Genomic DNA, 16284 nt, shown 5'->3' on the forward strand with positions numbered 1-16284 from the left:
CAGCTGTGAGTCTTTCTGGGTAAATCTCTAAGAGCTTAGAAAACCTTAAATTGTACAACATTTGCACATTATTCTTTTAAAAATTCTTCAAGCTCAGTCAAGTTTGTTGTTGATCAATCCTAGACAGACATTTTCAAGTATTGCCATAGATTTTCAAGATGATTTAAGTCAAAACTATAACTAGGACACTCAGGAACATACATTGTCATCTTGCTAAGCAACTCCAGTGTATATTTGGCCATGTGTTTTAGGCTATTGTTCTGTTGAAAGGTGAATTTGTCTCCCAGTGTCTGTTGGAAGGCAGACTGAACCAGGTTTTCCTTGAGGATTAAGCCTATGCTTAGCTCTATTACGTTTATTTTTATCATAAACTCACTAGTCCTTGCAGATGACAAGCATACCCACAACATGATGCAGCCACCACCAATTCAGGGATATATTGTATTGTATTTTCCCCAAACATAATGCTTTGTATTCAGGACATAAAGTTAATTTCTTTGCCACATTTTTTGCAGTTTCATTTTTTTGCCTTATTGCAAACAGGACACATGTCTTGTAATATTTTTTATTCTGTACAGGCTTCCTTCTTTTCACTCTGTCTATTAGGTTAGTATTATGGCGTAACTACAATGTTGGTGATCCATCCTCAGTTTTTTTTTTCATTTTACCCATCTGCCTTTCTTTGTGAGGCATTGGAAAACTCTCCCTGGTCTTTGTTTTTGAATCTGTGTTTGAAATTGTGGGAACTTACAGATAATTGTATGGGTGGGGTACAGAGATGAGGCATACTTTTTATTTCAAAAATTCTCCCCAATTTTGTGGTATCCAATTGTTAGTAGCTACTATCTTGTCTCATCGCTACAACTCCCGTGCGGGCTCGGGAGAGATGAAGGTTGAAAGTCATGCGTCCTCCAATACACAACCCAACCAAGCCGCACTGCTTCTTAACACAGCGTGCATCCAACCAGGAAGCCAGCAGCACCAATGTGTCGGAGGAAACACCGTGCACCTGGTGACCTGGTTAGCGCGCACTGCGCCCGGCCCGCCTCAGGAGTTGCTGGTGCGCGATGAGACAAGGATAGGGCTTGGCCCTTCCGGCCAAGCCCTCCCTAACCCGGACGACGCTAGGCCAATTGTGCGTTGCCCCATGGACCTCTTGGTCGCCGCCGGTTACGACAGAGCCTGGGCGCGAACCCAGAGTCTCTGGTGGCACCTTAACCACTGCGCCACCCGGGAGGCCCTCTTAAACACTATTTTTGAGTCCATGTAACTTTTTACAGTGCCTTGCAAAAGTATTCACCCCCTTGGCATTTTTCATATTTTGTTGCATTACAACCTGTAATTTAAATGCATTTTATTTGGATTCCATGTAATAGACATACACAAAATAGTCCAAATTGGTGAAGTGAAATGAAAAAAACAAATTACCAAAAAATTCTAACAGAAAAGTTGTGGGTGCATATGTGTTCACCGCCTTTGTTATGAAGCCCCTAAATAAGATCTGGTGCAACCAATTACCTTCAGAAGTCACATAATTAGTTAAATAAAGTCCACCTGTGTGTAATCTAAGTGTCACATGATCTCATGTACACCTGTTCTGAAAGTCCCCTGAGTCTGCAACACCACTAAGCAAGGGGCACCACCAATCAAGCGGCACCATGAAGACCAAGGAGCTCTCCAAACAGGTCAGGGACAACGTTGTGGAGAAGTACAGATCAGGGTTGGGTTCTAAAAATATATCAGAAACTTTGAACATCCCACAGAGCATCATTAAATCCATTATTTAAAAAATGGAAAGAATATGGCACCATAACAAACCTGCCAAGAGAGGCCAGAAAAAAAGCCATTGCTTAAAGTAAAAAATAAGAAAACACGTTTGGTGTTCACCAAAGGCATATGGGAGACTCCCCACACATATGGAAGAATGTTCTCTGGTTAGATGAGACAAAAATTGAGCTTTTTGGCCATCAAGGAAAACACTATGTCTGGCGCAAACCCAACACCCCCAACACAATGTTTTTCATCGGCAGGGACTGGGAAACTTGTCAGAATTGAAGGAATGATGGATGGCGCTAAATACAGGGAAATTCTTGAGGGAAACCTGTTTCAGTCTTCCAGAGATTTGAGACTGGGACAGAGATTCACCTTCCAGCAGGACAATGACCCTAAGCATACTACTAAAGCAAAACTCGAGTGGTTTAAGGGCAAACATTTAAATGTCTTGGAATGGCCTAGTCAAAGCCCAGAGCTTATTCCAATTGAGAACCTGTAGTACGACTTAAAGATTGCAGCATGCCAGCAGTACACCAGGAGCAGTTTTGAAGAAGCTTATAGAGACATACCCCAAGAGAGTATGTTTCCCTTTGAAATTCAACGTATTATGGATGTCTATTTTTGATGGATTAATTCCACGTGGTTAATGTTCGGGCTTAAAACAAAATAATTCAAAATGACACTATTAGCATCAAGTATCATTAAGTATTCTCACGGCTTTCTAGACTATCGTGAACTGCGGTGGCTCAGTGGTCTAAGCAGCGCACTCTGATTCTGAGCAAAATGAGTTTGCGCCCAGTGCTGGACAGTCTTTTTCTTATTTTTTTGTGAGCACCGAAGAAGGCATATATATCGTCGTTCTCAGGGCCTTTTCAAATGTCTGAAATCTAAGTCTAATTCTAGTGATCAGGCTGCATATATGACATGTACAAGGCAAGAGGAACGTTTGTTGACTTGTGTGCCTTTTCTGAGAGGTAGCTTTGCATTTCTGGAGCATCGGGAATTCATATCACGGTTTGGTGATGAAAGTGAGAGGGGATGTGAGTTTGTTTGCTTGTTTTTGATTGAGTCCTCCCCCTCTCTCCCTCCTCTCTCCCTCCTTAACTATCTCTCCCTTTCTGCATCTTGGAGGAGTAGGAGGAACAGAGGGTTGCTTTGTGCCCCTGTCTCTGTGGGGCTCTATCTGTGTTTTGGAACAGAGCTAGAAGCGGAGGCTGTGTGTGTGTGTGTGTGTGTGTGTATGTGTGTGTGTGTGTGTGTGTGTGTGTGTGTGTGTGTGTGTGTGTGTGTGTGTGTGCGCGCGTGCGTGCGCACATGCCAGGTAAGTGCTGAGATGATAAGCTATACGAATGCCGCAGAAACAGGTATATCACCAGACACCTCCTTCACAGTGGAGTGGGCATCATAGACAACAGGCATATCACCCGACACCTCCTTCACAGTGGAGTGGGCATCATAGACAACAGGAATATCACCCGACACCTCCTTCACAGTGGAGTGGGCATCATAGACAACAGGAATATCACCAGACACTTCCTTCACAGTGGAGTGGGCATCATAGACAACAGGAATATCACCAGACACCTCCTTCACAGTGGAGTGGGCATCATAGACAACAGGCATATCACCCGACACCTCCTTCACAGTGTAGTGGGCATCATAGACAACAGGCATATCACCAGACACCTCCTTCACAGTGTAGTGGGCATCATAGACAACAGGCATATCACCCGACACCTCCTTCACAGTGGAGTGGGCATCATAGACAACAGGAATATCACCAGACACCTCCTTCACAGTGGAGTGGGCATCATAGACAACAGGCATATCACCCGACACCTCCTTCACAGTGGAGTGGGCATCATAGACAACAGGCACATCACCAAACACCTCCTTCACAGTGTAGTGGGCATCATAGACAACAGGCATATCACCAGACACCTCCTTCACAGTGGAGTGGGCATCATAGACAACAGGCATATCACCAGACACCTCTTTCACAATGTAGTGGGCATCATAGACAACAGGCATATCACCAGACACCTCCTTCACAGTGTAGTGGGCATCATAGACAACAGGAATATCACCAGACACCTCCTTCACAGTGGAGTGGGCATCATAGACAACAGGCATATCACCAGACACCTCCTTCACAGTGGAGTGGGCATCATAGACAACAGGCATATCACCAGACACCTCCTTCACAGTGGAGTGGGCATCATAGACAACAGGAATATCACCAGACACCTCCTTCACAGTGGAGTGGGCATCATAGACAACAGGCATATCACCAGACACCTCCTTCACAGTGTAGTGGGCATCATAGACAACAGTAATATCACCAGACACCTCCTTCACAGTGGAGTGGGCATCATAGACAACAGGAATATCACCAGACACCTTCACAGTGGAGTGGGCATCATAGACAACAGGAATATCACCAGACACCTCCTTCACAGTGGAGTGGGCATCATAGACAACAGGAATATCACCAGACACCTCCTTCACAGTGGAGTGGGCATCATAGACAACAGGAATATCACCAGACACCTCCTTCACAGTGGAGTGGGCATCATAGACAACAGGAATATCACCAGACACCTCCTTCACAGTGGAGTGGGCATCATAGACAACAGGCATATCACCAGACACCTCCTTCACAGTGGAGTGGGCATCAGGCAGCCTAGGGGGCAGACAGGCTACGGGACAAACAGGCAGACAGACAGTCAGACAGAGAGACAGACAGAGACGCTATAGAGCTGCAGTAGCAGACCCGAGGAGAGGAGGGATGGACAGCTCTGCAGACAAACAGGGCAGCTCACAGTCATAGAGTATGTTCTGGTTCTGAGTGTCATGACAGTAACCTCTGTTCTGGTGCTACAAGCAGTGTTGATTACGGCTCAGCCATGTCCAGTTATTATCTGGTCAATGGTGCCATAATCAATCTCAGATGGAAAGACAAGCAGGCTAGAGGACAGACAGAAAGGCAGACTAAGGGTCATGCAGGGAAACTGTGTGCTAGAAGAAAGCCTGGCTGGCTGGCCCCTGTTGAGATAACCATAGTGATATACACTAAGTGTAGGGTCCATAGGCTAAGCTATTTGCTTTCATAGCACTTCAGCTGTACTTACACTTCCCTCAGGCTAGGAGGGTTTATATCACCTCTGAGTAGCTCTCTTTAACACACACACATGTGGGAAATTGAAAGGAAAAGGACCCATCATCTCTCCATTCAGTAGAGGAAAAGGAAACACAGTCAGTTCTCCCGATGTCATATCCTCTATGAAGACATCTGGGAAATGATAATGTACTGATCTAGGAACAGTTTCCCTCAGCCCCTGTCCTGTTCATCTGGGTGTGGTGTTATGACTGATCAGGAAGAGGTTTAGTGCAGGGCAGAATCCTCCTTTATTTCCTGTGTGAGTCTTACTTCCTGTCCTCTCGTTATCTAGCTATCTCTCATTGGTGGAAAGGACGAATCCGCCCTGAGCTTAACCTCTGATTGGCTGCCACTGTACATTTCACATTTCACATATTCCACAGCACAGTACTCACTACTCACTGTCAATCGTCTGTCCTTTAGTCATTACATGAAACACTAAACCTTCTGGTATTCACAAAAAACTAAAACAAATACGCATGCAATACGCACCCAGTAAGAGTAATCACGGCTCAGCACGACATTGAAGGCAGAACTCCAGTGTCAAGCCCTATTTGAGTCATATGGAGAGGAGAGGGATTGAGTCATCAGCTCAATCATTGGGCGCAAATTGTCGACTAGCATCCCAGCGCTAACAGCTAATTCTGATGGTTTTACCTTCAGGAAAAGCCATCTGGGAATTTGAAATAAGAGACTAAAAGATGGAACCAAAATGATCAGACCACCACCAGAAGTTCCATCAAGGAGTGGCACAGCGGCCTAAGAGACTACATCGCAGTGCTTGAGGTGTCACTACAGCCTCGGTTTGATCCCAGGCTGTGTTGCAGCCAGCTGGGTCCGGGAAACTCATGTGGCGGTGCACAATTGGCCCAGTGTTGTCCGTGTCAGGGGTTGATTTTGTTCGTCGGGTTTTCCTTGTCCCATCGTGCTCTAGCGACTCCTTGTGGCGGGCCGGGCGCCTGCAAGCTGACTTTGGTAGCCAGTTGTACGGTGATTCCTCCGACACATTGGTGCGGCTGGCTTCTGGGTTAAATGAGCGGTGTGTCAAGAAGTAGTGTGGCTTGGCAGGGTCGTATTTCGAAGGACGCATGGCTCTCAACCTTCGCCTCTCCCAAGTCCATACGGAAGTTGCAGCGATGGGACAAGACTGTAAATACCAATTAGATATTGTCACACTGGTATTAAGGATTTGGAGACAGTTGCAGGAATAAATAATAAGAGTTTTTAATACAGCCAAAACAAACAAGTTGTGGCAGACCAGGGGTTTGGGTCAAAACATTTACACAGATCAGACACAGACAGAGTATGATTAGCTCAGGTTCAAAGTTGTTTATTAAAATAAAAGTCCAAAAGAATAGAATAGGTCTCCCCCAAGAGACCCTCTCTGGGATACCGTCTTCTGGGCTCCGGGTCTTGCTGTATCCTGTGGGGATCAAAAACTGAACTCCCTCCTGTTACGTCTGGTACCATCCTCAAATATACGGGAGTCCTTTCTTCCCCCAGTCTCTCCCCTGTGTGCTGCCCTTCTGATAGCTTTATGGGACTTGTACAGTTGGTGAGCAATCCGCCCTTGATTACTCACCAATCCCCAATCAGCCCCAATTAGTCCTGGCCGGAGAGCCCGTCGAGACCTGGCACGTCCAGCAGATGGAGCCATCGCCTCGTGATGTATACTCCGTCTGTCACAAGGCCTCGGCGAGTCTCCCCCTGGTGGCTGACCTGCTGTACGCCACAGCATATACAAAACACTGGGATGTACCCAAACAAAAGAGCGAGGGTAAACCTCGTTGAACGACACGGGACGATACCCGTAATACACAATATATATAAAGCACGAAGCACAGAAGCTGAAACAACGTATAGGTACTCACACGACCAATGGACATGGGAACAATAACTGACAAGGACAATGGGGAACAGAGGGCACATATACAGTGGGGCAAAAAAGTATTTAGTCAGCCACCAATTGTGCAAGTTCTCCCACTTAAAAAGATGAGAGAGACCTGTAATTTTCATCATAGGTACACTTCAACTAAAAGAAATCCAGAAAATCACATTGTAGGATTTTTAATGAGTTTATTTGGTGGAAAATAAGTATTTGGTCAACAACAAAAGTTTATCTCAATACTTTGTTAAATACCCTTTGTTGGCAATGACAGAGGTCAAAAGTTTTCTGTAAGTCTTCACAAGGTTTTCACACACTGTTGCTGGTATTTTGGCCCATTCCTCCATGCAGATCTCCTCTAGAGCAGTGATGTTTTGGGGCTGTTGCTGGGAAACACGGACTTTCAACTCCCTCCAAAGATTTTCTATGGGATTGAGATCTGGAGACTGGCTAGGCCACTCCAGGACCTTGAAATGCTTCTTACGAAGCCACTCCTTCGTTGCCCGGGCGGTGTGTTTGGGATCATTGTCATGCTGAAAGACCCAGTCACGTTTCAACTTCAATGCCCTTGCTGATGGAAGGAGGTTTTCACTCAAAATCTCACGATACATGGCCCCATTCATTCTTTCCTTTACACTGATCAGTCGCCCTGGTCCCTTTGCAGAAAAACAGCCCCAAAGCATGATGTTTCCACCCCCATGACCCCCATGCTTCACAATAGGTTTGGTGTTCTTTGGATGCAACTCAGCATTCTTTGTCCTCCAAACACGACAAGTTGAGTTTTTACCAAAAAGTTATATTTTGGTTTCATCTGACCATATGGCATTCTTCCACTCTTCTTCTGGATCATCCAAATGCTCTCTAGCAAACTTCGGACGGGCCTGGACATGTACTGGCTTAAGCAGGGGACACGTCTGGCACTGCAGGATTTGAGTCCCTGGCGGTGTAGTGTGTTACTGATGGTAGGCTTTGTTACTTTGGTCCCAGCTCTCTGCAGGTCATTCACTAGGTCCCCCCGTGTGGTTCTGGGATTGTTGCTCACCGTTCTTGTGATAATTTTCTCTTAAGAGGATTATTATTATTTATTTTTCCCCATTTATTTTCCCAGGGGAGTCCATTAAGAAAATCACAGTACACTGACTCTGTAATAAGCAGGAAAAGTACCTTCATAGAAACCATAATTTTGTGATATCCAATTGGCAGTTACAGTCTTGTCCCATCGCTGCACCTCCCATACGGACTCGGGAGAGGCGAAGGTCAAGAGCCATGCGTCCTCCGAAACACAACCCAGCCAAGCCACACTGCCTGCTTAACCCGGATGCCAGCCTCACCAATGTGACGGAGGAAACACCATACACCTGGCGACCGTGTCGGTGTGCATTGTGCCCATCCTTCCACAGGAGTCGCTAGTGTGCGATTGGACAAGATCCCTGCTGGCCAAGCCCTCCCCTAACCCGGGCGAGGCTGGGCCAATTATGCGTGGCCCATGGGTCTCCCGGTCTCTGCCGGCTGCGACAAAGCCTGGACTCAAACTAGGATCTCTAGTGGCACAGCTAGCACTGCAATGCAGTGCCTTAGACCACTGCACCACTTGGGAGGCCCAACAGTGCTCTATTTAAGAAAAAATGTCAAGTGCAGTCAGTTCCTGATGTCTTGGTTGTACTGTTTGTGTATAGGCTAACAGTATAAACCCCGTCCTGCACAGTCTCTCTCTCTCGCTCTCTCTCTCTCGTGCTCTCTCGCTCTCTCTCTCTGGATCGGCCATAACAACAAGAACAGCTGCTTTAGCCATATGCTACTTTACTCTAACACTCTGAAAGAGAATTGCTCCAACCCACACACACACACACACACACACACACACAAACGCACACGCACACACACACACACACACACACGTCAGGCAGAGCAGCTCACCACATGTTATGGGTCCAAAGAGGTGACTGTGACACAGATCTGTCAGGGTTTTTCCACTGTTTTCACTGTAGTTTGGATGGGTCATTGACCCATAATCATTCTTGCATATGCCTCTGAATACGTAATCAAAGCACTTCAAGAGTGTTCATAAACATGAGGTGGTCCCTGAGGGATTTACTTATCATACGAGGGTGGAGTTAGGGTGCTGTTATGTTGTCATTCTGGTGTTTCTACAGTCAGGTCAGTTATTCAAGTTGTCTATTGTTTATTTGGATAGGTAAGATTCCTGTAGCACCTCACTGAACTCTCTTATCACTGAACTAAGTCTCTTGACTCAGTTAAAACAGGTCTGGCAGGTTTATGGTATGGTCTTTGTTTTCAGCTGCCAGTAATAGCATGTGAATGAATAGACTTGTACATGTACACGCGTGTGGCGATATACATGTAAACTCATTCTGGTGGGAAGCTGCTATAGACCACCAAGTGCTAGCAGTCAGTATCTGGATAATATGTGTGAAATGGTTGATAATGTATGTTATATCAACAGAGAGGTATATTTTCTGGGTGATTGAAATATTGACTGGCTTTCATCAGGCTGCCCATTCAATGAAAAGCTTCAAACTGTAACCACTGCCTGCAACCTGGTTCAGGTTATCAATCAACCTACCAGGGTAGTTACAAACAGTACAGGAATGAAATCAACAACATGTATTGATCACAACTTTACTAATGCTGCAGAAATTTGTTTGAAAGCAGAATCCAAATTCATCGGATGTAGTGATCAGGATTTAGTAGCCATATGTAGGAAAACCAAAGTTCCAAAGGCTGGACCTAATATAGTTTATCAGAGGTCATACAATACGTTTGTAATGATTCTTATGTTGATGATGTACATTTCTGAAATTGCGTATTCCAGTTAATAATAAGCATTAAGAAAATGACTGTAAAAACTGTTAAATCCCCTTGGATTGATGTGGAATTGAAAAAGTGTATGGTTGAGAGGGATGAGGCAAAAGGTATGGAAATAAGTCTAACAGCACAACCGATTGGCAAACATACTGAAAATTGAGAAATCATGTGACTAAACTGTATAAAAAGAAGAAGAAACTACACTATGAAACAAAGATAAATGATATAAAGAATTATAGTAAAAAGCTTTGGAACACTTCAAATTAGATTTTGGGCAAAAAGACAAACTCATCTTCATCATTCATTGAATCAGATGTCTCATTCATCAAAAAACCCACTGATATTGCCAACTACTTTAATGATTTTTTCATTGGCAAGATTAGCAAACTTAGGCATGACATGCCAGTAACAGTCGCTAACACTACACATCCAAGTATATCTGGTCAAATGATGAAAGACAAGCCTTGTAATTTTTTATTCCGTAGAGTGTGTTTGGAAGAGGTGAAAAGATGATTGTGTCTATCAACAATGACAAGCCACCGGGGTCTGACAACTTGGATGAAAATTACTGAGGAAAATAGCAGACGATATTGCCACTCCTATTGGCCATATCTTCAATTTAAGCATACTAGGAATTATGCGCCCTCAGGTCTGGAGGGAAGCAAAAGTCATTCCGCTACCTAAGAATATTAAAGCCCCCTTTACTGGCTCAAATAGCCAACCAATCAGCATGTTACCAACCCTTAGTAAACCTTTTGAAAAAATAGTGTTTGACCAGATACGAAGCTATTTTACAGCAAACTAATTAACAACAGACTTTCAGCATGATTATAGGGAAGGACATTCAACAAACTGATGATTGGCTGAGAGAAATTGATGATAAAAAGATTGTGGGGCTGTCTTGTTAGACTTCAGTGCGGCTTTTGACATTTTTGATCATAATCTGCTGCTTGAAAAACGTATGTGTTATGGCTTTACACCCCCTGCTATATTGTGGATAAAGAGCTACCTGTCTAACAGAACACAGAGGGTGATCTTTAATGGAAGCCTCTCTAACATAATACTTTACTAACGACATAAAGCATAAGAACACAGAGGGTGTTCTTTAATGGAAGCCTCTCCAACATAATACTTTACTAACGACATAAAGCATAAGAACACAGAGGGTGTTCTTTAATGGAAGCCTCTCCAACATAATACTTTACTAACGACATAAAGCATAAGAACACAGAGGGTGATCTTTAATGGAAGCCTCTCTAACATAATCCAGGTAGAATCAGGAATTCCCCAGGGCAGCTGTCTTACTTTTTTCAATCTTTACTAATGACATGCCAGTGGCTTTGAATAAAGCCTGCGTGTCTATGTATGCGAATGACTCAACACTACACACGTCAGCTACTACAGTGACTGAAATGACTGCAACACTTAACAAAGACCTGCAGTTAGTTTCAGAATGGGTGGCAAGGAATAAGTTAGTCTTAAATATTTCAAAAACTAAAAGCATTGTATTTGGGACAAATAATTCACTAAACCCTAAACCTCAACCTGTAAATAATAATGTGGAAATTGAGGAGACTAAACTGCTTGGAGTAACCCTGGATTGTAAACTGTCATGGTCAAAACATGTTGATACAACGGTAGCTAAGATGGGGAAAAGTCTGTCCATAATAAAGTGTTACTCTACCTTCTTAACAGCACTATCAACAAGGCAGGTCCTACAGACCCTAGTTTTGTCGCACCTGGACTGCTGTTCAGTCATGTGGTCAGGTGCCACAAGGAAGGACTTAGGAAAATTACAATTGGCTCAGAACAGGGCAGCTGGCCCTTAACTGTACACGGAGAGCTAACGTTAATCATATGAAGTCAATCTTTCATGGCTCAAAGTGGAGGAGATATTGACTTCGTCACTACTTGTTTTTGTAAGAAGTGTTGACATGCTGAGTGTACTGAGTTGTCTGTTTAAACTACTAGCACACAGCTCAGACACCCATGCATACCCCACAAGACATGCCACCAGAGGTCTCTTCACAGTCCCTAAGTCCAGAACAGACTATAGGAGGTGCACAGTACTACATAGAGGCATGACTACATGGAACTCTATTCCACATCAGGTAACTGATGCAAGCAGTAGAATCAGATTTTAAAAAGCCACACACACAGGTTCAAACACACGCATACACACACAAACGCTAGCACTCCACACACACGTACATTGAAATAACGTTGTATGGTTGTATTATACATGTTGTATTGTAAATATGTAGTTGTGTAATAATGTTATATGATGTACTGTTTTATATTTTGTGTTATGTGTAATGTAAGTGCCTTAATCTGTTTGGACCCAGGAAGAGTAGCTGCTGCCTAATAAATAGAAATGCAAACACTGCTCTGTTCTCTCCTCCTTTCTTCTCACTGTTATATTTGTTACTATGTTCAATGTCACAGTCAATGTCAATGTATGTGATTGTTGATACACCCTCCTTGATATGATACGTCATTCTCTTTTCTCTACCTGAGCAACTCATACTTCACACTGCCCCTCCCTTCACTGGCCAATAATGATAACCTTGCTCTAACTCTCTCTCTCTCTTTCCCTCTCTTTATTTCTCTTCCTCTCTCACAGGAGAAAGTTGACACAAGCCCCACCTCTCTGCAGCTTCGCTCGGAGATTCAGGTAAGCCAAAACTCCCCTTGCATTGGTCACACAACATTTATACTTGGTTACATTTACATATCATTACATCAGCATCAGAGTTACATTACTTTGTACATACATTTTTACATCAATGTTATTTGAGCTATTAGACGTTGAGTAACACAACCTGAATGCTATACCGATGTTACATGGCTGAATATCAGGCTAAACGCAGTACCTCTTCTGTCCACAGGAGTCCCTTGGTTTCAGCAGTGAGGTATCCACTCCAGAGACAGAGAGAAAGTAAGACTATAGTTCAACCCCACTTCTCTCTACATGTGTGACGAATGTGCAGTGCAGTGAATCTGGGTTATATCATCAACCCACACACTCACATACAGACACACACGCACTCATACACACGCACACACACACATATGTGGGTCACAAATCATGTTGTAATGGGAATTTCCAGGTAAACCAAAAGGAGAGCAGTCTTTGATAACATCAATCGAGTTTAATATAAGAATTCAGGGAGATACCTCCAGAACAGAAGCATAGAACATGTCTAACGGGTCTTCTCTGAGAATATATTAATCTCAAAGCACCGTATGTTTTGTAAATAGTAATAATAATTTGGAGGGTGTTTACATTTGTCCTATTTCACACATGTACAAGTATATATTAATATGCATGCGTGAATTGGAAGTGTGTTTTTTGCATATCCCTGAGACACCCTCGAAGAATGGGGTCACGGCCAGGGTCTGCCATTATCAACGGCAACCCTGGAGCAATTAGGGTTAAATGCCTTGCTCAAGGGCACATCAACAGATTTTTCACCTTGTTGGATTGGGTATCGAAGACCTTTCAGTTACTGACCCAACACTAACCGCTATGCTACCTTCCACCCTGAGACTCCAGCCTGAGAGGCTTGTAGAAAGTCTCAACATCAGCTGCTACAGAATTACTTTGTCATAGATACATTATCAATGTGTCCTCGAATCCAGTCTGGTGTCAAACTTTAACCAAAACATTCAACACTGGCAGACATTTGATACTGGCAGTTAAATAGGTCAAAGGTAACAACATCAGTACTTAGTCACAACACATCATTAATTATACACTGCAGTGACGGTCAGTGATGTTTAAGATGAGGGAGGACGATAATCTTTTTATGAGCATGGCCTTATTTCTATTACAGAATATTGGCTGACTGTCATTCATATTCCGTTCAACCAGCTCATTGTAACATCGATAGGTTTAGGCTACTACATGATACTCAAATGTTCCCTATACTCATCATGGGGTTGCTACAACCTAGCATATGAACTAAAGTTTACAACATAGGTGCACAGGTCGAGATTTTTTGTTGTTGTAATCAAGGTGACAGACAGTGACACATTCAGTACTACCTTGCACACTTGCCTGCATCTAGCTGATCTAGGGTGTAGTCATCAGTCCAACATCTGCAAACGAGAGTTTGTATTGGACAAATTCAAGTATCCCTGTTTCATTCCGTTTAAGAAATGTTTTTCAACAGAATTGGCAGAATGAAAACACCCCTGATCACATGCAAACATAGCAGCCATATACAGTGTCTTGCAAAAGTATTCATTCCCCTTGGCATTTTTCCTATTTTGTTGCATTACAACCTGTAATTTGAATGGATTTTTATTTGGATTTCATGTAATGGACATACACAAAATAATCCAAATTGGTGTTGTGAATTTAAAATGACCTCTACAAGGGTAATGAAGCAGTCAGGGACAGGGCCTGAAAGATCGCAGTAGGTAGTGCTCAGTCCACTGGCTACAGTACCACACACACACACATGCACGCACGCATGCATGCGCACACACACACACACATACAACCACACAGAGACACACACACAGACACCGATCATCCCTCTCAAGCTCACAGCAGGGCGTCCACTCTAACAATGGGACTCCTTACAAGGAGCCAACAGTGCGGTGAATCGCTAGAGCCCAGAGAAAGTCAATGGAGAGAGAGGAGAGAGAGGACGTAGCAGTTCTCTAGGAGAAAAGATGACCTAATAATGATATAGATCCTGTGTCATGTGATGTGTCTATTATATATCTGTCTCCCTCAGTGATAATGTCAACAGCTGGTGGCTCACTACACTACACCAGCTCTGTGGGGAGAGTGCTGACAAGGAAAAAAGAGACACATAGCTAGCCCACAGAGCTCCTGGCATCCGGCTGTGTGTGTATGTGTGTGTACAATGCCTTGCAAAAGTATTCATCCCCCTTGTCATTTTTCCTATTTTGTTGCATTAAAAACTGTAATTTAAATGAATTTTATTTGGATTTCATGTAATGGACATACACAAAATAATCCAAATTGGTGAAGTGAAATAAAAAATATAAATAAATTAAACATGAAAAAGTGATGCGTGCATACAGTAGGTCAAAAATGTATTTAGTCAGCCACCAATTGTGCAAGTTCTCCCACTTAAAAAGATGAGAGAGGCCTGTAAATTTCATGACAGACAAAATGAGAAAAAAAATCCAGAAAGTCACATTGTAGGATTTTTAAAGAATTTATTTGCAAATTATGGTGGAAAATAAGTATTTGGTCACCTACAAACAAGCAAGATTTCTGGCTCTCACAGACCTGTAACGTCTTCTTTAAGAGGCTCCTCTGTCCTCCACTCATTACCTGTATTAATGGCACCTGTTTGAACTTGTTATCAGTATAAAAGACACCTGTCCACAACCTCAAACAGTCACACTCCAAACTCCACTATGGCCAAGACCAAAGAGCTGTCAAAGGACACCAGAAACAAAATTGTAGACCTGACTGGACTCTTACACTGGAGTTATGGATAGGAGTGGACAGTAGAGGACACCTTATTACAGTCAGTCTAGGCCCAGTCACTTCCCCATGCCTATGGTGACAGACACAACCACAAACACACACACACCATTATTTGAGTAACACAGAGTGACTCAAGTCTAACTCCCTCCTCTCTGTCACGTCCCTCTGTGACTGACGGAAGGCCAGCCAAGCTCTGCTCTCTGTTTCCTCCCTATGACCTCTCCCCAGGCACCATTCTACAGCCCTCCAGGCTTCCTTCCTCCCATTGTGTCAGCTGGAGAAGGGGAGGGGAGACAGGGGTAGAGAGGAGGGGGAGATGGACCGATTACAACATGCTAGAGATGAGGACAGGAGGGGATATGGGTGGGGTACTACACTATTAGAAAAAAAGGTGCTATCTAGAACCTTAAAGGGTTCTTCGGCTGTCCCCATAGGTAGAACCCTTTTTGGTTCCAGGTAGAACCCTTTTTGGTTCTATGTAGAACCCTTACTACAGAGTACTCCTCACCGGTTCCTGTCCCCCCAGTGTGTCTGTGCATGCAAGCGTGTGTGTGTGTGCCTGCTTGGGTGTGTCCGTGGGTGTGCGCATCCGTGCGTGCATGTGAATGTGTGTGTGTGCATACAAACGCTCGAATTTCTTACTCACTAGGACCTGCCACCTCCCAGGACTTCATGAACCAGTCATCAAACACTCATCCTGTGTTGTTAATCAATATGACTGTCACAGTTACTGTGTTGTTAATCAATATGAGAGTCACAGTCACTGTGTTGTAATCACTATGGCAGTCACAGTCACTGTATTGATACTCACTATGCCAGTCACAGTCACTGTGTTGGTAATCAATAGGACAGTCACAGTCACTGTGTTGGTAATCAATATGACAGTCACAGTCACTGTGTTAGTAATCAATATGACAGTCACTGTGTTGGTAATCACTATTACAGTCACAGTCACTGTGTTGCTAATCAATATGACAGTCACAGTCACTGTGTTGGTAACCACTATGACAGTCACAGTCACTGTGTTGCTAATCAATATGACAGTCACAGTCACTGTGTTGGTAACCACTATGACAGTCACAGTCACTGTGTTGCTAATCAATATGACAGTCACAGTCACTGTGTTGGTAACCACTATGATAGTCACAATCACTGTGTTGGTAA

At 43.7% G+C, this 16284-nt stretch overlaps 1 protein-coding gene across 6 annotated transcripts in view; it reads left to right on the forward strand.

Moving 5' to 3' along the window:
* LOC110522376 (SAM and SH3 domain-containing protein 1) overlaps positions 1-16284 on the forward strand; it is a 295924-nt gene that overhangs the window by 226581 nt on the left and 53059 nt on the right. For all 6 annotated transcript variants that reach the window (XM_021600727.2, XM_021600728.2, XM_021600731.2 and 3 more), the window contains exons 3-4: positions 12268-12318; positions 12533-12582. In XM_021600727.2, coding sequence (XP_021456402.2) covers positions 12268-12318; positions 12533-12582 — 101 coding nt within the window. The remainder of the gene's footprint in view (positions 1-12267; positions 12319-12532; positions 12583-16284) is intronic.

The sequence above is a fragment of the Oncorhynchus mykiss genome, chromosome 4 (genome assembly GCF_013265735.2).
Source record: "Oncorhynchus mykiss isolate Arlee chromosome 4, USDA_OmykA_1.1, whole genome shotgun sequence".
Taxonomy (NCBI): Eukaryota; Metazoa; Chordata; class Actinopteri; order Salmoniformes; family Salmonidae; genus Oncorhynchus; species Oncorhynchus mykiss.